The 27500-nt window shown below is 47.7% G+C and overlaps 2 protein-coding genes across 7 annotated transcripts in view; one reads left to right on the forward strand and one right to left on the reverse strand.

The window, feature by feature from the left end:
• The window catches only part of baiap2a (BAR/IMD domain containing adaptor protein 2a), a 60187-nt gene extending 44803 nt beyond the window's left edge, over positions 1 to 15384 (forward strand). For 2 of the 4 annotated variants that reach the window (XM_048246025.1, XM_048246026.1), the window contains 7 exons: positions 1238 to 1474; positions 4311 to 4527; positions 5066 to 5267; positions 5693 to 5761; positions 6416 to 6566; positions 8555 to 8592; positions 14360 to 15384. In XM_048246025.1, coding sequence (XP_048101982.1) covers positions 1238 to 1474; positions 4311 to 4527; positions 5066 to 5267; positions 5693 to 5761; positions 6416 to 6566; positions 8555 to 8592; positions 14360 to 14429 — 984 coding nt within the window. In that variant the 3' untranslated portion in view covers positions 14430 to 15384. Of the gene's footprint in view, positions 1 to 1237; positions 1475 to 4310; positions 4528 to 5065; positions 5268 to 5692; positions 5762 to 6415; positions 6567 to 8554; positions 8593 to 10447; positions 11796 to 13713; positions 13757 to 14359 lie in introns of those variants that run through there. The other 2 variants (XM_048246029.1, XM_048246027.1) reach the window with 2 other exon arrangements.
• Positions 15385 to 17802: 2418 nt separating this feature from the next.
• The window catches only part of aatka (apoptosis-associated tyrosine kinase a), a 40229-nt gene continuing 30531 nt past the window's right edge, over positions 17803 to 27500 (reverse strand). For 2 of the 3 annotated variants that reach the window (XM_048246022.1, XM_048246024.1), the window contains 9 exons: positions 26433 to 26520; positions 25946 to 26079; positions 25296 to 25380; positions 24891 to 25012; positions 24463 to 24612; positions 19935 to 23451; positions 19467 to 19599; positions 19080 to 19286; positions 17803 to 18851 (listed from right to left, as the gene is read on the reverse strand). In XM_048246022.1, the coding sequence (XP_048101979.1) occupies positions 18823 to 18851; positions 19080 to 19286; positions 19467 to 19599; positions 19935 to 23451; positions 24463 to 24612; positions 24891 to 25012; positions 25296 to 25380; positions 25946 to 26079; positions 26433 to 26520 (4465 nt within the window). In that variant the 3' untranslated portion in view covers positions 17803 to 18822. The remainder of the gene's footprint in view (positions 18852 to 19079; positions 19287 to 19466; positions 19600 to 19934; positions 23452 to 24462; positions 24613 to 24890; positions 25013 to 25295; positions 25381 to 25945; positions 26080 to 26432; positions 26521 to 27500) is intronic. The other variant, XM_048246023.1, reaches the window with a different exon arrangement.

The raw sequence follows: 27500 nt of genomic DNA on the forward strand, positions 1-27500 counted from the left end.
AAATGGAGCGTAGATTGCAGATGATGCCCTCAAATGTATCCGTGTATGTTGCCATAACTATTTTGCTTTCTCAACATATTATGGCATTATACCAAACAGTATTACAAACAAGCTACAATTTAGAAAACCATTGCAATTATTGTTTAGAAAAATAGAAACAAAAACACTCCACTATTCACATTTAAGGATTTATTTGTCAATTCTATAACATTGTAGATGTATTTTGTACAATAGATGTATTAAGTATCTGAAATGCTTCCTTGAAATCTTTTGACACCTGGAACTGCACTGAAAGCAAACGCACCAAAGCCGCTATGAGGTAAGGAGGTAAGAGTGTGGATTCTAGTGGCTGCTACAATCTTCCCTCTTCTCACCATATGCTTTCCTTTTGCCTGGGAGGTGACGTGTGTGTGTGTGTGTGTTGCTACTGAAAGGGAGGGAATGTGATGAGAAGAGAGACCGCACAAGAGAGAGAGTCCATCCATCCTTTTTTCAAGAACATGCAGTCCAGCTACTAATCTGCGTGGGGGCGTGTGTGCGTGGGAAGGGTTCACCAGGGCCATGCTCAAGTGCTCTCTCACAGTGTGGATGCACTGCTGTGTGTGTGTATGTGTGTGTGTAGGGACTCGGCACACAAACCGAGAGAGAGAGAGAGCGGGAGGGAGAGACAGAGAGGGAAAGAAATAGAGAGAGGGAGGCAGAGAAAGAGAGTGTGAGCGCTAGTGAGTCACCTGTAGCAGTGGGTGGGTTGTGGTTGTGTATTTGGGCACAGACACAGCCTCTGGGCCCACACTCCTACACAGCAGGCCTGGAACACAGAGCCCACAAGTAGCCTTACCACTCACGTGTACACACACACACACACACACACACACACACACACACACACACACACACAAACTACACAAGAGCAAGAAAAGACCAAAACAATAGGCTGACTTGCTGTTGTTGACTGTTGTGAAGAAGTGACAGGGACTGATTATATGTAATGCAACACTGTTTTGGACAAGATGTGTATTTTTGCTTATGCTATGCGTAGCCAGGAAAGAAAGTAGCCAGGTAATACATGCAGTTGAGGACTGTTCACTGAGCAGGTCACTGAATGCTTGACTTGACTGATATCCCTTTTGAAGGATTCAGGCTTACTCCCAGTGCTACATTGCTGTTTGCAATTCACCTGATGGTTTCTGAAAGGTTCTTCCACATGCTCATCCTCTGTCTCTCACTCTCTCCGCAGGGCAAAGACCTGCTCACCCAGAAGATCCCAGTGTGGCAGCAGGCCTGCGCCGACCCCAACAAGCTCCCTGACCGGGCCTTGCTCCTGTGCCAGCAGATGGGCTCGGGCACCCTGGTCCCCAGCCCCCTGCACTCCTCCAAGGGCAACCTGGTCATCTCCGACCCCATCCCTGGAGCCCAGCCTCTGCCCATGGCGCCCGAGCTGGCTGCCCTGATGGGCAGTGGTCTAGGAGGAGGGGTGAGTGGACACCACAGGAAGCTCTCATGACTCCGCTCAGGGGGGTGTAATAGTATTATAGTCTGATTCAGCGTCTCTCAGGAGGATGTTTCAGTGGGCTCTAATTTGTATAAAGGTCAAAGTCTAACTAAAGTTAATTTAATCACTTGGCACAATCTGTTTTTTTGCGTTCAGTTAAATCTAATTGTTACTGTGAGCTGAAGATCTGAAGCACAAACAGCAATGGCCCAGCACATTGCTTCCATATCATAGTTTTAGTTGCACAAGGCACTTGGCTTGTTGCCTGACTTTGCACTCTTCCCTTCGTTTAAATTAGGGCCCTGTGTGACAATGACAATAGTGACAGCAGCAGTGTGGGTACAAATGAACATGTTTTGAACAAGTGTTTGCTCTATTACAAATCAATTAAAATGTCTCTAAAGGTTTGTGAATGCACATTTTGCTCGTTTTTCATAGTGTGTTCAGGTGCATATTTGTTGTGGTGAAGTTACATTGCTAATGAACAATCAAAGGCCTTGCATTTGTGAGTCTATACATTTCAGCCATTAGCAATGCAACGGTACACGGTATATTATTGAACCGAACGATATGCCCCCCACGGTTCAATATGCAGTCATGAACCGCAATAAGTCTGTACATCTGTCATTTATGATTTGCAGACGTTTAGCATTGTGCTGCAATCTACACAAATGTTGGCTGAGATACACCAGTACAATTATCGGCCGTCGGACAGTCTGACGAGGGCGGTGACACGAGTCTGTTCGGTGTGTTCCGTGCCGTCGTCAGTCGGAAGGAGCCGTTGGGGGATCCTTTTTGGCTGATTTGACTTGTCCAATGGGCAGTCGGACTCAATGACGAATCTGATTGGTGGAGTGCTAGCCCTTGACTAAACATTATCTCGGATTACTGTATGTCAATGTAAATCAGGTTTTCTAGGCCAAGTATACTTGCGTATACAAGGAATTTGGTCTCTGCATTTATCCCATCCGTGAATTAGTAAACACACAGAACACACAGAGCACACAGTGAACACACAGTGAGGTGAAGCACACACTAACCAGGAGCAGTAAGCTGCCTTGCTACAGCGGCACTTGGGGAGCAGTGAGGCGTTAGGGGCCTTGCTCAAGGACACTACAGCTGTGGATGTGGGCATGGGAGAGCAGTGCTCAACCTCTTCCCCCACCCACATTTTTCCTACTGGCCAGGGATCAAACCAGCAACCCTTTAGTTCCAAGCCCGAAGCCCTAACCAGTAGGCCACGGCTGTCTCAACATACAGTATGACCATTAACAGTTATATTCAATAATATCAATAATGTCCCCACCTCGCATATTTAGGCAGCAACGTACCTTTTACATTCTATGAAACATCACAGTCGCGAAATTTAAAATAGATTGACAAAAGGGGCACCCCAGCTCTCTCCACTGATAGTTTGAACAAAGCAGTTGAAAAAACTAAGCCTAGTAAGTCAGTCACACTACCATTTTTTGTCTATAGGCCGTTATCGTGACCCACAAATCGTGATACATACCGAACCGTGGGCACACTGTACTGTTGCAGCCCTAACAGAATTATAAGCATGTGATGTGTGTGGTGTTAACCTAAACAGAGGTTCAGAAGTAAGAGTTATGTAAATAGTAATAGTGGAAAGAAACAGTTGCTGCAAGTGCAACTGTTTTGCATCGGCCTTCCTCTCTAAGAGGAGTGGGTAGAAAATGTTTCCTCTGCACCAGGCAATCAGCTTTTTGATCAATTGAGCATTTAGGTAGGCGCACCATCACATTTCATTATCCTTGCCCATTTGCTGTGTGTGTGTGTGTGTGTGTGTGTGTGTGTGTGTGTGTGTGTGTGTGTGTTTTATGTGGCTTTTGTTTGCCTGTTTATTTTCCCATTTCCTTGTCTTGCGGTAGAGTGGCCGAATCTGCAATAAGAGTCTTAAGGTGTTAAACCTGCCACATATGTGTGTTGATGATGATGATGATGTGCGTTTGATCCTCGAGAGTGGAATATGGGGTGGGGGTGGGGGGGGACAAGCAAGCATTTCCACACTGCAGAGTTAGCGCAATGGTCACCGCGCGCGCGATGAGTTAACACCTCAAAGACGCGCAAGTATGCGCATGCGTTCCGTAGCCCTCCTGCTTGTGTTGAGCGTGTCAGGCTCCGAGCGGCATTGTTAGAATTTCAATATGCGCGCCGCTCCGAGTCACAATGAAGGCATTCTCTGGGTCCAATTTGTGTGCATTCACTCAGCGTCTCCCAAGTAATGTACTTAACACTAAAGAGCTCGTGCTGCGGCCCAGCACTGAGCCCAGAGAACCGGCTGGAACCTGTCTGCAGTTATTAGTTACTGTAGTGCAGAGCTGTTTATCTGCAGCAGTGCTCATGCATTATGAGTGTGGCCAACGTAGTGGGTTTCAACTGTACTTGAACACTCTGTGTGTGTTTGTGTTTGTGTGCGCGCGTGTGCGTGCATGAACTGATGCCCCTTAAGTTATGTCATTTGGATAGAGAGAGTATGGAGTATCCATATGGAGTATAATATATACTATATTGAATTGCAGAGAATAGACTGTAGAGGGCATCACTATAGTATGTATAATAAGGGGTTACTTCTGGGTCTGTGTGGCTATAATACAAATGGTGTGTGTGTGAGAGAGAGAGAGAGAGAGAGAGAATATCAATGTGCATGCATGATGTGATGCTGCCCTTTTAAGTTACATAATTTAGATGGATTCTGAGAAAAGTATGTCATAGAAAATCATATAATTGCAGAGAGTGTGAGAACATTGCTATGCTACAGTATATAATAAGGGTGTCTGTGTGTGGGTATCCACAGAGGCTGATGGGCCCTGATGGCATGTCCATGGTGAACGGCACGACGGGTGTGCCGCCGGAGGAGTTCTGGGGGGAGGGTGCTGTGCCCCAGGGCCGTCCCCCGTCTCCCCAGCCCCCGAGCCAGGCCCAGCCGCCGCCCCAGCGGCAAGTCAGCGACGTTTACTCCAACACCCTGCCCGTCCGCCGGCCTGCCCCCGCCAAGAACAAGACCTCTGTGGGTAAGGGCTCTCCACACACACACACACACACACACACACACACACACACACACACACACACACACACACACACACAGACACACTGGCCTCTGGACTGATCTGCCTCACCGAATAAACGTCCCACAGAACACTAGGGCGTAATTGGTATTGGGGAAAGTCTTTTCCCCAAACTTTTGTGTTCACCAAAGGCTGCAAAGTAGGCCACGCCAACTGTGTCACTCTAAATGTCTGCACTGCAGGAGCGGTTAAAGGGATCAGAAAAGTTTTCAGCATTTGTGAAGTGTTCCCCGAAATGGATCTAATCTCCCATGTAGGAACTTGAAAGCTACAGAGTTGTGTGAACTCGTCTGTGGAAAATCTCACAGGTCAACAACGCTCTCGCCCTCTGAGGTCAGCGTCGACTCTTATCTCCAGAGCTCCGAGCGGTCCTGATGTGGGCAGAGATGGAGAGGAGGAGGAGGAGGAGGAGCAGATGGAGGATTTGAATCATGATGGTGTGTGTGTTTTTTTTATTTTTTTTATTTTTTTTCTCCCGTAGGTGAGACGCGGACTCTGCCCCGGTCGAGCTCCATGGCGGCGGGTCTGGAGAAGAATGGGCGTAGCCGCGTGCAGGCCATCTTCTCGCACGCCGCCGGCGACAACAGCACGCTGCTCAGCTTCACCGAGGGCGACATCATCACCCTGCTGGTGCCCGAAGCCCGCGACGGCTGGCACTACGGCGAGAATGAGAAGAACAAGATGTAAGACGTTCACAATGATCGGAACATTCCCTTGTCCGGGAAAAAGCAGGTTGGAAAAGTAGATGTTGTTAGAAGCAAGAGGAACATCCGTATCATGTTGGAAGGGATAGTGAACCTAAAGGGCGAACTTATTAGACACATTTCGGAATGTTCTGGAAGCAAGGTTATCCTGGGGGCGAGGGCTGGCATTTTCACTCTCTGACAGGTGCACAGGTGTCAGCCCAGGTAAGCTTTCAGAGGTGTCATGTTTTTCCGGTCAATTAACGGCTATGCGAGATGGAGGTCTTCTGTACCAGCACGGGGTTGTTCCGGGTTTGATTTTGATCTTCAGACACTGCTTTGAGTTGGCTTGTATCGATTGCATAATATGCCCACTGCAGTGTTCTGTAAAGCTCTCTGAGGTAATTGCGTTTTTTCTCCTCCAGGCGTGGCTGGTTCCCCTTCTCATACACGCGTGTGCTACCGGAGAGCGACAACGAGAAGCTGAAAGTCAAGTAAGCTCGTCCCATGGACAACTTTCTTCCTCCACGTTCATTTGCAACATGCCTCTTACATAAATTATTTCCCTGCTGTAGGTTTTCTTGCATGTGGTAATACCCCTGAGAGCTGACAGACTTCTTAGACTTGTTTGTGTTTGTTTTGTGTGTGTGTGTGTGTGTGTGTGTGTGTGCATGTGTCTGCGTATGAGTGTGTGCAATGCTCATATAAAAGTTTCTAACACTGCCAGTTCAATCACAATCAGGAGTCACGCAAGCATACTAGCTCAAAGTAGGCCACCTCGGCTTTTGCATGATGTAAGACCTTTCTTTGCACAAAGTGAGGCCTTCTTTCTAACTGGGCTGACGCATCAACCACAACCAACACAAGCCAGTCAGCACAGTTAGACTCTAGCTTCGGATCCTCACAAAAGTGCACAAACAACACATTTATTGAGAGTTGTCTCAAGAGTTGTGTTGTTATAGAACTTGGCACAGCACTGGATGATGGGGATATAATGTACCTCTGATGTGGGGAAAAACAGTCTGTCCCCCCTGATTATGACTTCCACTGACGTGTGTGTGTGTGTGTGTGTGTGTGTGTGTGTGTGTGTGTGTGTGTGTGTGTGTGTGTGTGTGTGTGTGTGTGTGTGTGTGTGTGTGGCCATGCAGTCTGCACCACGGGAAGAGCAGCAGCACAGGAAACCTGCTGGAGCGCGATGACCTGCTGCCAGCGCCTGACTATGGCCTGACCGCCCGCCTGCTGGCCCAGAGCCTCACACAGAGCCGCCCGCGCCCCTACAGCATGGCCGGCTTCACGCAGGTGAGCAGGGGGCAGACACACACACACACACACAGCTGCCTACTTCCCTTATCACATGACCGGCTTCACATAGACATGACAAAGTAACATTTACAAAATATGTACTGTAATATAATATGATTGAGGTACACAAAAACACGTAATATATAAGTCATGTCTGACCAAGCACATAACTGCCCTAATCTTTGCCCTCTTCATGGAGCTGTTAAATCACCAATCAATCAATCAACAATCAATCACTAGCCAATCACCAACCAATCACTAATCCCCTGCTCCTGGGCACTCTCATTTCTCATCTCATCGCTGTTTTAGGTCTCATTATTTCTCTGCTTTCCGTGGTCTAGATAAGCATGGCTCACATTGCTCAGAAAGAATCTGTTCCAGTTGCACTTTTGCTTGGCGTGCGCTGAGGCTGGGCTGGTAGAGACGTTCGGTCTTGTCAGGCGTCCCTGGCTCCACCTGATTATAGTAGGGGAACACAGAGCACAGTCTGTTCCCCCTGGGGAGTCAGGGCTGCCTGTACCTGCCTTTATTGCCTGTCTGTAGTTGCTGACTCTCTACCTATGTCACTTTTTCTTTGCGCAACCACAGACAGTGTGGTGAGGTGCTCTGACACGGTTTGTTCCCTGCGTCTCTGTTTTAGGGCTGAGGAGGTTTTGTTTAAGTCCAGTGGCTTGTTCATTAACTTACTGACTCAGTGAAATTCTTTCGCTAAAGGAGACAAGTTAGTGTCACAAGTCTAGTCTCATGGTTGTAGAAGCAGTGATTGGTCATCTTGTGGGTATTCATACAAAAGCTGCATACAGTTCCTGAATTTTGTTTTTGTCTCGTGCTTTCAAATTCGTGGTTCATGGGAAGTCCCACAATTCATGGCCGGACAGTGCAGTGTGCTCTACAATTTACTGGAATATTTTGAGCCACTGTAATTGACATGTTTCAAACTGTAAAGATTCGTTGTGGCATAGAACGTCACTTGTTTTTTTGTTTTTTTGTCATATTTTCATATCCACTGTTTCTACTTTTCTCTCTCTCTCTCTCACTCTCTCTCTCTGTCTTTCTCTTGTGGTTTCTCTGTCTCACTCGTATACGTACACACACACACGCTTTCGCTCACCCCTTCACCTCACATCCACGCACTAACACAAAGATGTCAAGTCACCTTTCAACTCCACAGGCACACAGTAGGCTATTAGGCAGAGAGTTGAGCTCTTGTACATCTCCAGCAGCCTCCTCTCCTGGCACCTTCCTCCTCACCGCCTGCTCCTCTTCCTCATCGGTATGCCGGCACACACAAAGCCAGTCATGAGTCATACTGCAGGAACTGCCAGAGCTTTGGTGTGCTGCCCTCTGCTGGCGAAAATGAGTACTAGCATCACCTCAGGCTCACAGAAGGGGTGGTCTGAGGGTGCATATCAAAAGCGCCTTCTCATCCCCCTTCATGTCTGCCCATTAGCAGTATGGAAGTCAGTCAAAGTCTGCCACTCTTGAAGACGGATTCTGTCTTAGAGCTTAGATCTTACAACAAATGGAGTTGCTATATGAAGGAACATAGGCAGGAGCAAAGCATGTTCAAGTAGATGCATTGTGCAGTCACAATCTCTTGTCTTACAACTGTCATGTCACAGTTTAAATGACCAACATGTACCCCACTTGCTCAGTCATATTTACAGGGGCCTTTAATTCAGGCCTTAATTTTCTAGCTTTTGAACAGGCCTAATAACCAGTGACAACTGTGCGACATCACGTCTCTAAAAAGACAGTGATACTTCAGTGAACAAGTGTGTCCGTCTCGTTTCGTGAATACATTTTACATTAGTAGAAAAGGGGTGATGAAACAAGGAATGAACACCGTTAAAGAAACGGGATCCTCCTCAAGTTATCATATTTGCATTAATGTGTCTTAATCAGCAACTAACATCAGGCACTTCTATTGGCTAAATGAAGCCAGCTCTGTTCTAAGACCCATTGCTCTTTTCTATGCATTTCAGCCCGCACTTGAGGACTATGACAGCCGCTTTGCCACAAGGTAAGACTGTTTCTCACTGGCTATGTCAACGATAAATGTAGACCTTCTAGAAGTGTGTATGGTTAGGCCTTTCTGTTTGTGTAGATGCCTGTTAGATAAGCCTCTGTTAGCCACCTTACCTTCCTTTTCCCCTCTTTTTCTTAGCTCTTGCGTGCTTTCTGCTAGTGCTCTGCTTCAGTTGGGTTATGTAACGTTAAACGAGTTGACTTGTTAGCAGTTAGCTCAGAGCTTGCTGTCATGGCCCGTCTTCACTAACAGGCCCAAGAGAAGCCCACTGGGCTCAACGTCTTTGGAAAAGGAGTTAGAGTTGAGAGTGAGGGTTATGTGTTTAAGTGTGTTTCTGTGTGTGTGTGTGTGTGTGTGTGTGTGTGTGCATGTGTATGGGTGAGAGAGGGAGGGAGGGAAAGAGAAAAAGAGGGAGAAAAATAGTGTGTGTTTGTGTGTGTGTGTTTGTTTGAGGGAGATTGGAGTTTGGGATGCGGGGAGGTTGGGGGTCACATCACTGTCAGTTTCATTCAGACTTCACTGTTTGTCCAGAGCTGTGGCCTCTGGCTGTGAGTGTCTCTCTGTGGTCACCTCTGTGTTGCCTGTGACCTCCCTGAAGCAGGTCGCCCCATCTCTAAAGAAACGAAGAACTAAAAGCAACTTGTCATTTGTTTTGATTGGTGTTTGTGTGGAAGAAAATATCATGTTCTTGTCCAGTTGGTTGGTGAGATATTTCAGTGTAAGTCTATGGCTGCGAGTGATGTCACAGCACTTTGACCTTATTTTGAATCTTAATGACCCTATTTGGTCAGATTCTTGGTTTCTATCAGTTGTCTTTATTTATTTTTGATGATTTGTGCTATTTATGTGACACTTGGTTCTGATTTGGTTTTTATGCTAACATCACTCATGGCCATTGACTACTGAAACGTGTCCCTCTAATATCTCAAAACACACCAATGGCACAAACCCCACACAAATGCAGCCCTAACAGATGGCAGTGCTTTTTATCTTCTCTCTCCCTCTCTCTCTCTCTCTCTCTCTCTCTCTCTCTCTCTCTCTCTCTCTCTCACACACTCTTTCTCTCTCTCTCTCTCTCTCTCTCTCTCTCTCACTCTCTCTCACTCTCACTCTCTCTCTCTCTCTCTCTCTCTCTCTCTCTCTCTCTCTCTCTCTCTCTCTCTCTCTCACTCTCTCTGGATGGGGTGGCAGCCTCACATAGCCCTTTCTGCCCGCCTGTATTTTTAGACTCTCTGAGTGACTCTGTTGCAGTCCCCCTAAAGGCACTAGGCTCACCCAGCATCCACTTCACTGGATTGCTTTGATATCTGCCTTAATGAATCCCTTTTCTGGATTAGCTTTCTTCAAAGGTTCTTCCTCTCCCATTTCTTTTTTTGTTTGTTAATTTATTTATTTATTGCTCTGCACATCGTCCATCGTCTAATGAATAGTCTCATTGTTTGTGCAATACTGTTAAAAGTACGAGGAACTATATGAACTGAAGCCCTTTGTTAAACCACACAGTGAGACTGTTTCAGAGATGGTGCATCATTAGATATTCACTAAGGCAGATCTTAACCAAGTTAAATCCAAAGGTTGATCAGGTAACATGTCCTGTCACCCTGAGTGCCATGTCTGTGGAAGATGTGGGTTGATGTTACTGGAGGGAGGGAGAGTGACCCCCAGTATCTCTCTCTCTCTCTCTCTCTCTCTCTCTCGCTCTCTCTCTCTCTCACTCTCTCTCCCTCCCTTTCCCCCCTGCTCTCAGCATTCTCCTCTCATTGGCTGTCTCTGTCTGTCCTTCAGCGTTTCTCTTCCTCTGTCTGAATGTGTCCCACCTGGCACGATTCCTTCTCTCTTTGTTCCACAGTTCCGATGGCAAATTGATTTCGACAGTGTGAGAACAGACAGACTAAAAGAGACACAGACAGCCCTGGATAGCACAGGGGCCACGGCCCCTCCATCCCCCTCCGACCCCCTCACCCCACCCCTCAACCCCACCTCTAACCCTTAACCACCCCCGTCCCACCCAGCCTTCGGCTTTCGCGCACCCCTTCTGCAGTGGAGGAGGCCCATCTCATCCCTCCTTTCTGTCCTCTCTTCCTCCTCCTCCTCCTCCTCCCCACCTCCCCTCCGCCTCCTCCTCCTCCACCCTGCGCTCCCCTCTGTCCTGTGGGCGGTGGCGGTGGCTCTGCCAGTGGTGTGTGGTGGCCCGGGGGCCAGGCCGACAGGGACGCCTCCAACTCTGCAGCGTCGACAGCAGCAGCATCAGCGGCGGCAGCTCGTTTGCTCGGCTCGCAGCTTTATAGACTGACTCTTCTTCACCTTCAACCCCACCCCCTCCCCCACCGCCCAGTTATCACCCTCTTAACCAATGCCATTGGCAGCATTGCCATCATCAGACTTTGTCCTCTGGGGGGGGGGGAGGGGACTGCCAAAATCATTCATGCATGTGCACAGATTCTGAACTTTTTTTGTTTTGTTTTTTCGATGAAGGACCATTTTATGTGCAAATGCCAAAAGAAAACATCCTGTTTGTGGTCACACTGAAGCAGCTAGCCCTCTCTGTGTGAAACCTCTGTTTTTTTTCACTGAAGCAGCTAGCCCGCTCTGTGTGAAGCAGCTAGCCCGCTCTGTGTGAAGCAGCTAGCCCTCTCTGTGTGAAGCCTCTGTTTTTACACTGAAGCAGCTAGCCCTCTTAGTGTGAAGCAGTAGCCCTCTGTGAAGCCTCTGTTTTTGTATTTTTACTTTTTTTGGAAAAGTTTCTGTGGACATAGCAGTGCCCTGAAGCCACAAGCAACTAACTGTGCTGACTGGGGAATGTTCTTTCTCTCTCTTTCTATCTCTCTTTCTCTCTCTCTCTCTCTCTCTCTCGTTCTTGTTCTCTCTCATTCTCTCTCTCTCTCTCTTTCTCTCTTTCTCTCTCTCCCCTTCTCTGTTTCGTACCGTTGTTCAGCTGTGCAGATGCTCTCATTAGTGTGTTATCTGGCAGTTTGCTTTGTGTAGCTTCACCTCCCCAAACTCTGAATTTGTACCTGTCCAGAGGATGTGCCATGCTCTTTTTTGCCCAGCTTGCTTAAACCAATCCCATTTTGGAAACCTGTCTTTATTTCATTGATTTTTACCATCATTACCCTATACAGTTTGCCTCACAAATTGATGTAGGTGGACAGTGATGTATTTGTGAATCTGAAATAAAACGTTCAGTTGCGATGCACTATCTTTGCCACTAGCCACTATCTCTATGCTTGCTGATGCTTCAGGATCCCCGAAACTCACCTCCTGAACCAGGTGTTCATGTTGTGCCTGCTTTAAAGGGAAGCCTGTCTGATACTGTATGTTCACATGCACCAGTTCGGCCAGAGAGCCCTTTTGATCTGAACAGATTTGGTCAGGGTTACGTTTCTTACCCCACTCACCGCACCCGTCGTATGATCAAAGCAACTGACCATCAAAAGTCCTGCTCCTTGCTCTTTTTGCTCTTCTTGCTCTCCCTCCCTCTCTCCTTCTGTCTCTCTCTCTCTCTCTCTCTCTCTCTCTCGCCCCCTCTCTCCTTCCCTCTCCCCCCCACTCTTTCTCCCTCTCTCTCCCTCTCTGTCTCTCTTTCCCTCCCCCCCACTCTTTCTCCCTCTCTCTCCCTCTGTGTCTCCCTCCCTCTCCCCCCCACTCTTTCTCCCCTCTCTCTCCCTCTCTGTCTCTCTCTCCCTCCCCCCCCACTCTTTCTCCCTCTCTCCCTCTCTCTTCTCTCCCTCTCTCTCTCTCTCTGTCTCTCCATCTCTCTGCCTTGATTGATGGGTGACAGATCCTGATGAGCTCCGCTGTTGTATCCACTGTGGCTATGTACTTTTGAGTCTTTCTCGTTGATGGACAAACACTAATGAAGACGTAAACAATTCCACTAGTCTGCTTTCAAGTTTTCACTATTGTAACCCGACAAACTGAAAACTTCGCTATGATCTGCATGCTGTGACAATAATCAAAAGAAATAGACCATCGGGAAGAATTGACCTCGAATGTATGGTGACTTTTTACTGAAAGATTATATATATAAATATCTATATATTAATAAACCATTTGTTCCAATGAGACATTTTTCATTGATTGCTTGTATTCATGGTCTGTGGAAAGCATTGTTTGTTCATCAGATCATTTTTTTGACAAAGCACCACAGTCTTTTTAACGAGGGCGGGGAGACCCTGTGCTCGTAACTGTCCCCGTCACATGTCCACTTCCTGTCCCATCCCCGTGTCTCTCCTCTCCCTGACCCTCTGTTCTGTTGGTTAAGATGTCCACAAGGGGATGTGCCTTTTTTGCAGATATATGGTTGTGTGTGTGTGTGTGTGCACGCGTGCACTATATTTTAAATAGTAAGTACTGTATGTGCTTGCATGTGTTTGCCTCCTGTCTTGCCCTTTGTTTGTTTCTCTGGCTTCCTTTTGCCTTTGATGGCTTCCTCTTTCCTTCTTAAGTATATTGACTTGATGTTCTTTATTGTGCTATAGTGTATAGTCTATAGTATTGTGTTATATACATGTGTATGGAGATAGAGGTGTGTGATTTGTGTGTGTGCGTTTGTTTGTTTTAACCCTTATTTACTTTTTCAAAAATATTTGTGTCAATGTTGATATGTGTTCCCCTTGGAGATTCCTTTTCTAGTACATGAATATTTATTTTCATTTTTTTATCTCTCTCTCTAAAAAAGAAACAATTCCATAGGAGAAAGTACACATTACTGCTATGGGCAGAATCTTCATTTTACACTATATTGTGAACTCATGCTGTGCTGTGTTCACACATATCTGAGAGCACTGAGTTGCATTGTCCTCACTCATCTTTACTACCGATGGCGTCATTGTGTCAACGTCACTAAATATGAGTGAACTAATGGTCATTTTACATGACAAAACTAACCAGCTGTGAGAATGCCTTCAGTCAAAGCTCTTACCCAGACAACAGGCGCTTCCAGCGTGGATCTGGCCCTGATCAGGCACCGATCCAGCCCGCAATCGGCACCAGATGAGGGCCAGGCTCGCGCCGGAGCTGACTGTTGTCTCGGCTTGACCATACATGAACCTCCGTGTTGTTGTTGAGAATCAGCTCTTCGGTACAAACCCAAGGACTCTGTTTACCTTCCAGTTTGGGTCCAGAATTATCCCGGTTCTGAGTGGGCAGGACCTCCGTAAGTCTCCCCATCCTCGCTCAGCCAACCAATCATGCCCTTGCTCTCTCTTGTTTCTCTCCACTCTCATTGGCTGTCTGGCTTTAGTAGGGAAACTGGGCTTTTTTTCATGCTACCAGTCACCCCTCTCTTTCGGATGAGCTTTTTTCTCCTTATTGCAACACATGCAACAGACCAATCATAGGGGTCACTGGTAGCAAGGAAACCACTGTTCTCATGGAGATGTGTGGGTTCTGGAGGTAAAAACTAAATCTTAACTCTCACCCTGCATGCATGTATGTCACTTATAATAACCAACCTTCCTGAGCTACCAGAGTAATCATACTGTTTGTCACCATCTGCATGACTGCTCAACAGCCTTCCATAGAAGTGTCCTAGAGGTGCCTAAGTTCATGAGTATATGTCAAATGAATTGCTGTTCGCCTTGAAGCAGTACGTACTTAGCCAAAAAAAAAGCTAATTGCTACAAGTCCTTCTGGTGGCAGGCTTCTCTTCTCTCGCCAGCATTTAGACTAAACCCCAAGGGGATCCATCCTGCTCCTAGAGTGCTGGAAGTGACCTAATGTGCATTGTTCCTCGCCCCCCTCCCCCCTCTTCTTGCAGTGACCGCTCTCTGGAGGGCTACTTCAGGCAAACCTTCAACGACGACCGAGCAGCTCCGCTCTACTATTAGTCAGGACTGGCCCATGCCCCGTCATCACATCACTTTCTTCCTCTTCTTTCTTTCTTTCTTTCTTTCTTTCTTTCTTTCTTTCTTTCTTTCTTTCTTTCTTTCTTTCTTTCTTTCTTTCTTTCTCTCTCTCTCTCTCTCTCTCTCTCTCTCAACCTCTCAACCCTTTGCTCACCCTGTTGTTTTTTTCTCTCTCTTTCCCTTTTGGCTCTGTGACACTCTTGTCATTTTCTGAGCCCTCTCCTTTGCTATCTTTTATACGGTCTGTCTCTCTCCCTCTCTTTTCTGTCTTCTCTGATCTTGATGTGTGCTCTCACTCGGGCCAGCCTTGAGCTGTGACGGAGAGAGCCTGCTGACGTTGAGTACCCCGTCACAATGGAGAGTGGACACCAACCCGTGACCCACACTATTGTTGTGGGGTCGTGCGTTAAATGCAGCACATCACATCATTTTCTAGCACTGTATTTAAATCAACTCAAGATGGGCCTTTTTAAATGCACAGTTTGTATGTAAAGTGAGAGAGATGGGAGGTGGTAGGTTTTACAAAACTGAAGCTGATGTGGAGAACATGGATGCATCTTAAACTGAAATATTTTTCACATAGTTTGTCTTGTTATATATAGAAATAATTTCATTCTAATCAAGTCATAATGATCCAAATGCGTTGTTTTTACTGTAAGTATCCATTTTCTATTCAGACTGCACAGAATGAGAAAGCAATGATGAGTGCTGGATATTGAGACATTTCTCGATATTTCACTTACAGTATCTTTAAAGCTGAAGTGTTTAGGTTTGGATTTACACCATTAAGTTCTGTTGTCTCTCTCAGCCAAACAGACTGCAAGTCCCCATAATCCTGTATCGTTATGGTGACCTGTTTCTGCTCAGTGCACAAGTATATGGTAGATCCTAGTACCTGCTCCTTCTTTTGTAATACATACAGAAATAATTTGAAGAATAGCAATCATCTTACTCAGTCACTGTAAAGTGCTAAGAACAGTATTCACTACAATGCTTCTCTTCTGTAGAAAGCTATTATACATAGTGACTCTAGTCTCAAGGTCAACTTGTAAATCTGCGCTTGTAAAAAATAGTTTTTTTTTTTCTGACAGTGCAACTCTTTATTCTACTTCAATCTCTAGTAATGCCTGTGCAATCACCTGAACTGACACAGTGAACTTATAGAACTGGAGCACCAACAACATGGGAACAGTGCCTTCCTCTACAGTCTGTTTAGTGCTCTGGGCAGCTTTTTGATTTGAAAAAGAAATCCTTTAATTTAACACTAGCGTAAGCAAAGGGAAAATACTCTGCGATGTTTTTCTTTTCTTTTCAATTCTAGAATTTCTTTCTTTTTCTATCTTTTTTTAATTCATTTTCAAATTGTGCTTGAAGACAGACTTTTATTTTGAGCTTAATGGTTTTATCTGTGCGTCTGGGAGGTTATCTGCAAGGGTTGTATGTGTTTGTAGTTATGCACTTAAAGTTGTGTTAATGGGACAAAACTGAGCAACATGCACATCACTGCAAATCCTCTTACAATAACTGAGGCACTCCACAGCATCCTGTGCTGGCTGCTTTGACGACATTTGACCACTAGAAACAGAGAACTGATTGCTCAAAATATGAGAATGTAAAGAGGTGTATTGTGTGTGTGTGTGTGTGTGTGTGTGTGTGTGTGTGTGTGTGCCCGCTGCAGAGAGTTTGGTCCACACTAAGACAGGTCTTATGAATGGCCGATAACCAATTCTTAGTTAAGTGTGTGTGTTTGTGGTCAAGTGGAATCAATTTTGTTTTGTAACGTTTTTATCTCCTACAGCTTATCTTTTTTTGTAATAATTTGTTTGTCTGTATGAATGCTGTCCAAAAACTGTGCAGAATCTATATCTTAAAAAAAAAAATAATAAAAAAACTATTTCCCAGAGTTATACACATTGAATCACTAAACTGAATGATTTCACTGGAATCAATCTGTGGATTCCAGTGTCTGGCAAAAAACAACGAATAAATAGCAGAAGCACAAGGATAAACTGGTCTGCTTTATTTGTAGAGTAGTACAGCAATGACGATGTTACTACAGTTGCACGGCCACACCATGCCCTCCCTGACCCTCGACCAGAGGCCTGTTCTCATTGGTCACTGTCCGGTGGGCACAACCTCGTAAGTGACTGCCATTTTGGAGAATTTTAACAGGTGTAAAAATAGCACCAATAGCTACTTCCTGTTTCAGAATATAAAACTAGCAGAAAAGTCAGAGAGAAGCAGTTAGAATCCTAGCTGGATTTGTTTTGGAAGGGGTGTTTGGTGTGGTGGCTGTTTCTTTGTCAGGAGGCTGGGAGATGGAGGACATGCGGCTGTAGTAAAATCCAGTCTTCACATCTGTGAGATGTCACTAACAGCTTGTGTTTAATATGTGATGTCAAACACTACAAACACCCATGAGAACATGAAGACAGAGGGGGAGTGGGGAGTGTTTGCAGGGACAGTGGCATGAGATTCTGTTCTATTCAGAATCGGAGATGGAATATACTGTATGAGAGAGATTGTTAATACATTTTGTTTCCCTTCATGTTTCTTACATTTTGTATTTCCTGTTTCAATTCCAATATATCCTAATCCTAAATCCTTTATCTTGGCGTTAGAAACTGATATACATATATGAGAGGAAAATGTACAGATTTCATGACCACGACTTGACTCTACCTGAGCCTGCAGGACAGCAGTGTGTAAACTGAATGAACTATAGATTATTCAGGTTACCAGTTTACCATATTCAGTGGAGTTACCTGCCTCTACACAACCAGGAAATGCACCTCCCTTTACCTAACTCTTCAAATGGGATCCTTCTCTTTATTTGATACACACACACACACACACTGCTGCCACCAGTAGATTACAGGGCACTCCAAGTATTTGTCACAAACTATGGCACATGGTAAGTGACAAACTTGGGGAAGTTCACTCCAAGTAACGGATAAACCTCCTAATAGAAGAACCCTGCAGCTTCATTCTCCTCACACAACAAAGCAATTGGGCTGCTCTTTTAGGAGAATTACCCCTTTCACTGAGTTAGTTGGAGTAGCCCCTGAACTGTGTTATATTGAGTGGGTAGATTGCAGAGGATGGTAGAAACGCGGCGCAACGTGGCGCAAGGCATCAACTCAAGTCTATCACTACAAACAGAACCACTAATGTTTTTTAATAAGTGTATGTTTTGGTCACCATCTTTCGTCTTGAATGGTTGCAGGTGACAAATGACAAGCACACAGCCCAACTGTGAGATAAAAGTGTTGGAGAACATCACATGATCAACATTTCTCTACATTAGAATAATGTGAAATTGAACTGCAATGTGAACGCCAATAAGACACAACCATGTATGCATGTGTTTATTTAGAACACTTAATAGCTAAAAGACATGACACAAGTAACCCTCATATAAACTAGCACTTGATTCTTGTAACACTGAAAGTGCAGACTTTTTTGTTTGCCTCTTTACTTTGAGATGGATAGCAGCACACAGGGGGGGGAAGGGGGCTTGTTCTTAACAGTACTTTCCAGCAGCAGTGTGGGAATTTTACATGATGCACGACATGAAAAAAATAGACATGTTCTTAAACACATAAAATCTTCTGACTCAGTTTCTCCCCTGAACTAAAACGTTCTGGTTAAATAGTGATGACACTGGCCCTCGTCCACCCCAAATACCCCAGGTGTTAGTAAGTGATAGGACTGTTTGTGATCGGCGTCGGAAGTGTGTCGTTCCTAGGATATGTTGTCTGCTCCACCACCCAAATTGATCAGCTCAGTGCTTGGAAGTGGTGAGTTGTCGTCTTTGGATCTCCACAGCAGCTAGCTGTAGTTTCGTCGCAGGACTTCACTGTTTGGCTCAAGCAGTGCAAAAATGAAATGACCGAGGGGCAATGATGACAGTCCTCTCTGGAAGGTCTGGCCAATGAGAGGGGTGAGTACTCGACAGGCAGCCAATGAGGAGCAGCAATGCAACGCAAACATTTGTCAATTTGTTTCTACCATATACTGTATATGTAATAAAAAAATACCTGTTGACCTGTCAATGGATGTCAATGTTGCCATGTCAGTTGTGCAAAGATGTAATATTCCACATACATGTCATACTTAATGAATAAATAAGTGATACATTTTTGATCTCTTACACATAGACTTATAGTTTGAATTAACTGCTGTCTTTATTACACTATCTCAGTGCTATCTCCACCTGTCAGGGTTGGTGGATAGGGGTCACAAATGGCATTTCTCTACTAGTATGAGGCACTGTCAGTAATTGGATTATCAGGTTTCAACTGACCCCCATGTGTAGAAAAAAAACAAAACACCCAGAGTAGGTCAACACGGCCTCGCACCACAACAGGCCATCTCACTCACGTTCTCCATCCTCACTGCAACCTGAAACACACACAGGCACACACACACACACATTCACCTTTTAATGAACTGTAGCTGAAATGCAAATCTGTAGCTCACCTGATGTGCTTATTTGATACTATTGGCAAATTGGCCACTGATCCTTTAACTCCTTTACTGATGAAATCAGTGAAAACACTCTTTTTTTATTGTCTGGTGAGGGCAGAGGAAGAAAAAGGGGGATGTGATAGGATGGACGGAATGACTGACCTCCCACTGAGTCCACATCGGAGTCCGACACGTGTGTGATGGAGAAGCGGGAGACGCTGAAGCGTGACAGTTGTGGGGCGGGCTTCTCCTCGGCCACCTTTGAGGGAGGGCTCGGGGGAAACACCATGGCGTCTGGAGCAGGCTCTGCTGAGGTAGGGCTGGGCATCAGAGGAAAGTCCTCCTCCTCCCATTCAAAACAGCCCCCTTAGGAAAGGGAATGAGTGAACAGCAACAGGGGAGTGAAGACATCAGAATGATTTAATTTTAGTTTTACCAGCAGAGCACCATCCACTATAGAATCCACAATATCTTTATCTTCTCTAGTATATACAGCACCTCATGTGCACCACCAGTGATGTACAAAAAGACTAAAGTATATAGTCATACCTTCTGCGTTTTCATCTGAGTTTTCAGCGTTGTTGCCGTCTGATGGGTTGGAGGTCTGCACTTCTGAGGGATGGCAATTGGCCTCTGCTCCTGGTGGAAAGCTGTAGTCTGCCAAGTCCCCTGTTGGGCTCTCCTAGTAAATAATAACATATGCATATATACAGTACATATCATATACAGCCATGATAACATATGTATCATACAACCAGAGGTGTAGTGGTAAAATAAGAGATATGTGGATAATACTGTGTGATTGTTAAATGTTAAAAGTTGCAATTGGTAAATAAACTCTTTTGAGAGGTGGATAAACTCTATTTTTGAAATATTTTTGGAAAACTTTACTTGTTTAGCCTCCACTACATCCCTGTATACAGCCATAATAACCTACCATATACAGCCATGTGGCTAGTGCTGAAGGAAAAAATGTTCCTGTTCCTAAATAGTTAATCAGGGAAGGCACTGACTGACCTGGTCAAAAAGGAATACGGTGACGTCATCAAAGAAGGAGACGGCTTTCTTCTTGCGCTCCAGCTCGTCGCAGAAGGACTGCGTGAGCAGCGTGGGCATCTTGAGGAGGCTGCGGAGGTGCCGCGCACTGCTGCGCTCGCTCACCACCACCGGCACGGCGGTGAAGTCCTCGTCGCTCTCGTCGCTCGGCTCCTCCTGGATGTTGTAGCTGCGCAGCTCCTCGTCCGACTCGCTGTCGTCCGAGTCCTCCTCGTCGGCGTCCTCGCCGTCCCCCAGCGGGGCGCGCAGGTCCCCGTCCAGGCCCAGGTCGGGCGAGGCCAGCTCGGCCATCAGCACCGTGTCGTACGCGCCGTCTCCGTTGCTCGGCGTGTCGTCCCCATCGGTGTCGTCCCCCTCGCCGATCTTCTTCACGTCCAGCTGCAAGTCGGGGTTGTTGTCCTCTCTGTCGTCTCTGTGCTCCTCTCTGTCCACCGTGTCTTGGAGGGTCTCTTCGCTCAAGTCCGCCAGGGTGGAGTTGGAGTCCAGCGACACCACCGGCGAGTAATCGCCACTGCCTTTGTCTGCAAGCGTCGCCGCCGCCGCCACGGTGTCCTGTGAACCGGACGAGCCCTCCATCGGGCTGGACAAGCAGCAGTCCGACGACGCCTCGTCGACCGAGTGCTCCGTCTCCAGTCCTATCCCGTCGTCGGGCGCCGACTCCTTTGTCAGGCATCCCCCCATCTGCGGAGGGAAGGGCGACAGCACGTTCAGCGCGGGGGAGGCGGCGAAGGGAGAAGACGAGGAGCTGGGATCAAACTCCCTGTCAGAGAACGAAGGGGAGTGGGAGACGACTCGGCTGTCCTTCAGAGATGCAAAACAGTAGCCCTCGCGCCTCTCACTCTCCGGGACCCTTTCCCCCTTCTCCGCGCGGAGCCTGACAATATCGTCCCCGTCGTCGCCGCGGCCGCCGAAGAAACTGCTGACCCCGTCACTGGGGCTCCTGTCATTTTCCGCGTCGTAGTCGGAGAAGTAGGCCGAGTCCCGGTAAGGGTTCCTCTCATTCAGGCGGCCGAGCTGCGGCTCGTCGGTGTTGCTTGACGGGGTCAAGAGGACTCCCTCGATGCTCTCATCCAAGTCGAGCTGGAGGACCAAGTCGGGCTCGTCGGATTCCAGGCTCACGCTGAGGATGGGTTTTCCCTCCAGATCCTTCAGGATGAACTCGGGCGATTCGTTGTTCTCCGTGTCGTAGCCGCTGTCCAGCGACTTGGGCTGGACGGACGTGTGGTAGACGTCCAGGCTGAAGCTCTCGCAGGGGCTGCTGCTGGAGGCCAGGTTGATGGCCTCCTCGACGTGGGGCGCTTTCACCGGCCTCAGCAGGGGTCTGTGGGCCAGGCTGACGTCGCCGACCTCGGCGTAGTCCAAGGGCGAGTCCGCAAGCACCCCCGAGGTGACATCTGCGGTGTCGTCGTCGCTACAGTCGTATATGTCTATCAGGCTAATGCTGGAGCAGCCCATGTTGACCCCGCTGTCGCCCAGTCCACTGCCCTCGGAGATGGATATGCACTCGGATAGGACCTCCGCATGGGACACCTTCTTGCCGGAGAGAATGTTAATACTGGGTGTAGAGAGGCGCGTGTTACAGGTATTAAGACCCCACACATTGCCTGTCTCTGAGTGATTCGCTTGGGTTGGGTTAATGTCTGTGAAATTAGAAGGGGGTCGGAACACTTCTGTCTGAGGCTTGGTGGAGTTGGTGGAATGGTTTTGGGCTCTTCCTCCACTATGAGGCCTACTCTCCTCCACAGAGAGGTTTGGGATTTTCTCTGAGGCTTTTTTACACACTGCAATTGTCTCTCCAGAATGTGAAACTGGCTCAGTTAGTTGGGAATTGTCTATAGATGGGTGGAGTGTAACAGGTGACGCTGTCTCCTGTCCACCCTTATGGCACAAATGAATATATGTTTCGCATTCACCAGATAAATCTGTGGTCAGAATCGTGCTGGTGGATGAGCTATCGCTTCCTATCGCTTCCAGGTAGGACACAGGCTTGGAGGTACCAGAATTATCTTTGACCGCTACTTTTTCAGACTTTGAGGCATTGATGCTGGAAGAAGGTGTGGTGTGGTGCAGGTCCAGGTAGATGTCTTGAAAACCAGCAGCTGGTCTGCTATCAAAGTTTAAACTATTGTTATTAGCTGACTGGTTTGAAGTCCAGTTTGTGGCCTCAGCCTCAGTGAAGAGGTCATCATCCTCCTCTTGTTCAGAAGCGGCAGACCCTACGTGCAGGCCATCTCCCACCTCGACATTGATACTGATGTAGTGGGGCCTGGGCAGGCTCTTCTGCAGTGTCCCCGTCATATCATAATAGCCCTCAGTAGCTGCACTCCTCTCTGCGCTGGAGGCCTGGTTGGCCTCTAGGTAAGGGTCACAGCAACCGAGGCTGGGACTGCTGAGAGACAGGGAGATGCCCATGGGGGTGTCCAGGCCCGTGAGCCGCTGACCCCTGCTGCTCAGGGGGCTCCAGCGTCCCTCCTGTTCATCCATGTAGCGCTCCCTCCTGTGCCGGGCGTCCTGATCGTCCGGAGATAGTGGCTGGTCACAGTGAAATGCGGTGCCCCCCCTCTCGCTCGGGGAGAAGTACTGCCTGGGCCTCTCATGGTCAGCGGAGCTGGCGCCCTCGGACACACGCCTCGGGAGCGGCTCCATGCAGAGGGAGATGTCCGGGCTGGCGTCGTCGGAATCGTAGGCACTCGTTTTGCGGCGGCCCTCGGCCGCTGACCAGTAGGTATTGGGCTCGGGGTCGGCCACCGCCGGACGCTCCCTGCCCCCCGCGGAAAAGGCGCTGCTTTGGCTGGCATCCAGCCCGGGGCTGTAGTCCAGGTTGGTGTCCTCCAGGCGGATGTTGCATTCCACCGGCTCCTCGATGCGGATGTAGTACTCGCTGCTGACCGACGGGCTGTGGGCGCTTAGCACGGGCACCACCCCTAAGTGGTCCGACTCATAGTACGAGGGGGACACCCCCAGGGCCAGGCCCTCTCCTTTGCCGCCCGCTGCCGCCGCAACGTTCTCCAGGGGGTAGTAGATGTCCTCATAGTGGGGGTTGCTCTGGCCTAGCGTGCCCGTGGTGGACGAGGAGCAGTAGGGCTGCTCGGCTCGGGCCTGCTGCCACTTGTACTCAAAGTTCAGCCCGTGGCTAGTCTCGGTGACGGTCAGGATGTCGTCCCCGGCCTCGGCCGTGTGGAAGCCATCGGCTCCGGAGAAGTGCTCCAGCAGGGGGAAGGAGGAAGACACCGAGGAGGCGGCCATCTCCGCGGCCGAGGCTCCGGGCGAGCCGCCCTCAACGGCACCGTCGACTTCACCGCCACAGCTGCCGCCGCCCAGGCCGCCCATGCCGGGCCGCAGGGAGTTCCAGCGCTTCTCGAAGTCCTCCTCGGCCTCGCTCATGCCCTTGGCGCACAGGTAGCTCAGCAGCAGGTGCACCTCCTCGGCCACCGGCCTCTGCTCTGGCTGGAGCCAGCAGAACTGCATCACCTCGTACCTGCACACACCAGAGAGATGGACCAATGAGGGGAGGAGACAGGCAGGACTTCATTCATTTATAGTTCCCTAGGAACAATCTAGAATTATTGAGTAATAGAGTAGAGTAATAGGGCATAGTTTTTTGGTCATGTTCTGAAAAAAAAAAGTGACTCAATAATCAATAGTTCTTAAAATCGACTCATCAAATGTTAAAAAAGGTGAACTCATGTGTTCTCTTTTAATTCTAGCTGGTATTGTAATTACAATCTGAATCATCAGAATAGAACTCCGAACAGTGACCGCTTTTGTGTCCGTCCATCACCGAGGTCAGAGCAAGCACGGAATGTAGTGCCAGTCACTAACCGGCGTTCTGTCAGTGTTTGGCATTCATGAGTCACATGGTGGGATCCGGACGACAGTGCTGGGGTGGACTGGATGGATGGATGTGTGGCGTGGAGCCAAAATGGCAGCATGGCGGTGCGGTGCGGTGCTGACTAGCTGGAATAATGACACCACGCTTTGGCAGGTGGTGCGGAAGCATTAGTCATCGGCAGCTGGACAGAAGGGGAGGGGCCCCACTACTGCAGTGCTGTAGTGTAAAACACTCCTAATTAAATGCTTAATGGTGTGTGAGTGTGTGTGTATGTGTGTGTGTGAGAGAGAGAGAGAGAAAGAGGGAGAGAGGGAGGGAGAGATAAGAAATCATGATTGGGTGCCCCTCGGAGACCACTAATGCATGGCAGCTGAATTTGTGACATATTAAGGGGTGGTCACGGCAGATGGCTGGAGCCATTGATTTTTCACTGCTGCCATGAGACACACGTAAGGAATCTTTAGGGGCACCCGCTGCCAAACTAACATCCACTGGTTTTAGTGGACATTACAGGATGAAGAGTTACGACTGGCTGGTGCAATGGCAATAAAAATAATTGATCTCCCTATATGAGGATGGAACAGGGGACAATAATTGGTTGCTGAGTGGAGATGGACAACAGCGTGGGCCAATGAGAGGCTCTGGAGGCAGACTCACCAGCGCTCGGACAGGGGCACCTTGAGGAGAGGCTTGGGCAGCTTGAGTTGCTGCTCTTTGATGGCGTAGGTGAGCACCTGCCGGTCAGAGTAGTGTCGGTATGGCTGATTGGCCAGCTCAAACAGCTCCCAGATGGTCACCCCCAAGGACCTGCAGGGGACACACAGCATTCACTAGTCCATTAACTAGTCCACAGAGAGCCCACAGCCAACCTCAGGCAATCCCACAGAGTGAGTCTGATCAAGAAAACAATTAAGTACAAAGAACGTACCATAAAGTATGAATAAAATACCACTGCGGCGCATAGATTCTATATTTGTCATAACATTATTAGTTAACTTTGAAACATCTAAAAAGGTGTCAATAGCATATGAAACCATTTTCTATTAAAACAAAAGTTAGACATAGGCTTCCAGATGTGTGCTTACCATACATTGCTTGCTTTGGTTTGGTCCACCACCAGCAGGTTCCCATGGACTTCGTCGATAAGCTCGGGAGCTATCCAGCGCAGAGGCACCCAAATCTGATCTGCTGTCACAAAGTAGTCATCCTGGGGAGGGGTTCAACAGGAAAGGGTGAAAGAGTGTGAGATCCGCAAAGGAAGACGGGTAAAACCTCAGTACGCTTCCTTGCTTCCTAGCGCTCCATACAAACCGAGCTGTTTGTATATGTGGATGTGCTTGGATGGATGTGGATGTGGATAAGCAATCTATGTCATGTATGGCCGTGTCTCTGTATTTATTGTTGTAATAAATATGTTTTTACTGTACAGGCTGTGAGAACAAATGTCCTGCAGGACAATAAAAATCTATCGAAAGACCTGTTTATCATACCCTGTAGCGACTGTGAGAGAGGCCATAGTCCCCAATCTTCACCGTCATCTCAGACGTGAGCAAACAGTTCCTGAGTGCCAGGTCACTGAGGGGAAGGGAGAAAAATACTGTTACCCACCTGAAATATACTGTATATGCAGGACCATTTATTATTTGACATTGTGTGGATGTGAGTATGCGTACATTGTATGTGTATTTTCTGTATGGCACTATCTAACAACACATATTCCACTATGTTTCTGATGCCAAAGGGCTGATTTGATGTATGCCTTCACTGTACAGTACTAATCTGTATGCTGTCCATGTCAGACCTCAGATCCAGTTAAATAACTACACTGAACAGCGTATCAGACACTGAGTTTGAAGATGAGACCCATCCCCTCCTATGGCCCCCGCTGATAGGTCCGTGCAGACATAACGTCACCATCTGCAACAAAATCACTGATGCTGGAGTCTCTGACATCCACTCAAGCAGCACCAGGATATTGTTACAGAGGGAGACCATCAGGGAAGAAGTCCAAGGGGTATATTACACAGCTGAATTCAAAAATATTTTGAGCACTACTGACAGTAGGTAGAGTCTGCAAAGACAGTTTGTGAAAACTGGCGGCCAAATAGATTGTTGACAGTACAGTGCTCTCGTGTCGTACCTGTGAATGAAGTTATGTTTGTGAAGGTGCAGAAGGCCAGAAGCAATCTCGCACGCCATCCGCTGGAGGATCAACGGGTCAGGGGTCACAGTGTCCGACGCCCGACAGCTGCGTAAGTACCCCTTCACATCCCCCTGTTGGCATGTGTATGAGGGGGGTAAAAACATTGCTCTGCTTCAGCAACACTCATCAGTTACCCAGCATGTCCACCAGAGGGCGCCCCCAGCTCACAACAAAACACACATCGAGCAGCACACAAACAGGTCTGCAGACTACTTAACATGCGCACATGCGACAGAAATGCCAACACAGATTGCCATAGAGAGTGAAGACGTAAATATATGCACGCATTTCAAATGACCACAGTGACTCAGACTCATATATACAGCCTGACTAATTAGGATGCAAATGAATGAGTGGACAAGAGAAGAGGCTGTGTTGGTTGTGGAGATGAACGTGGTGGTGGACACGTGAGGAGGCAACTCACCAGGGGACAGAACTCCATAACCAGCAGGTAAGGAGTGACCTCTGAGCACTGAGCTAGGCACTGCAGCAGAGCAGGATGCTGCAGGGTGCTGGGGAACGGACAGAGAGAGAGAGGGAGAGAGAGAAAGAGAGAGAGAGAGAGCAGTGAGGTAAAGCACATGGATCTCAACATGGTTGTTGCACATTAGTATTTATCTTAAATCACTTTATCAGTAGTAGTACATGCATGTGTATGTTTTCTTGTGTGTGTGTGTGTGTGTGTGTGTGTGTGAGAGAGAGAGCCAGAGAGATGAAAGAGATGAGAGACTCAAATACTGATAGGGACAGTAGTCTATTGGGGCACAAAGAATGGTTTTCTTCAGTCCCACACAAACTACATAAAACCTTAAACCCCTTTGTAGTTCTGAGAGAGAGAAATAGAGTGAGAGAGTGTTTCTGTGTTTGAGAGAGACTGTGTGTACATCTCTGTGTTTTTGTGTGTGTGTGTGTGTAGAGGAAAAAGGAGACTATGTGTGTGTGTGTGTTTGTGCATGTGAGCATACACATTACAGCAGCGTTTCTCAAACTGTGGGTCGCGGAGACATGCCAGGTGGGGCGCGAACTGACATGAAAAACAGGTTGTTTTTTTTGTTTTTTTTATCTGTAGCCTGGGCCCAGGTAGCACCCGATGCGCAATGGACGCACTGTGTTATTCACAGGGAAGCGCTCGTGTCAAGGCAGCTTAGTCTCGACCTACATGAGATTTTAAACGTTGTTGTGAGAGTGGTGAATTTCATCAAAACCCGGCCCTTAAAAGCGGGTCTATTCTCCGCACTTCTTTAAGAGATGGTAGCTGACCAAAAGGCTGTCCTGTTTCACAGCGAGGCAAGGTGGCTTTCCCGAGGTAAAGTGCTGTCGCGCGTGTTTGAGCTCCAAGTCGCCTCTTCTTGGAGGAAGAGCGCATGTTTGAATCTGCAAGCACGTTCACTAATGAACATTTCTTAATGAAGCTGGCCTATCTTAGCGATATATTTGATATATCTTAGCGATACATTTGAGTTAAATGTCCAGTTACAAGGCAAAGACAAGC

Source organism: Alosa alosa, chromosome 6 (assembly GCF_017589495.1).
Source record: "Alosa alosa isolate M-15738 ecotype Scorff River chromosome 6, AALO_Geno_1.1, whole genome shotgun sequence".
Taxonomy (NCBI): Eukaryota; Metazoa; Chordata; class Actinopteri; order Clupeiformes; family Clupeidae; genus Alosa; species Alosa alosa.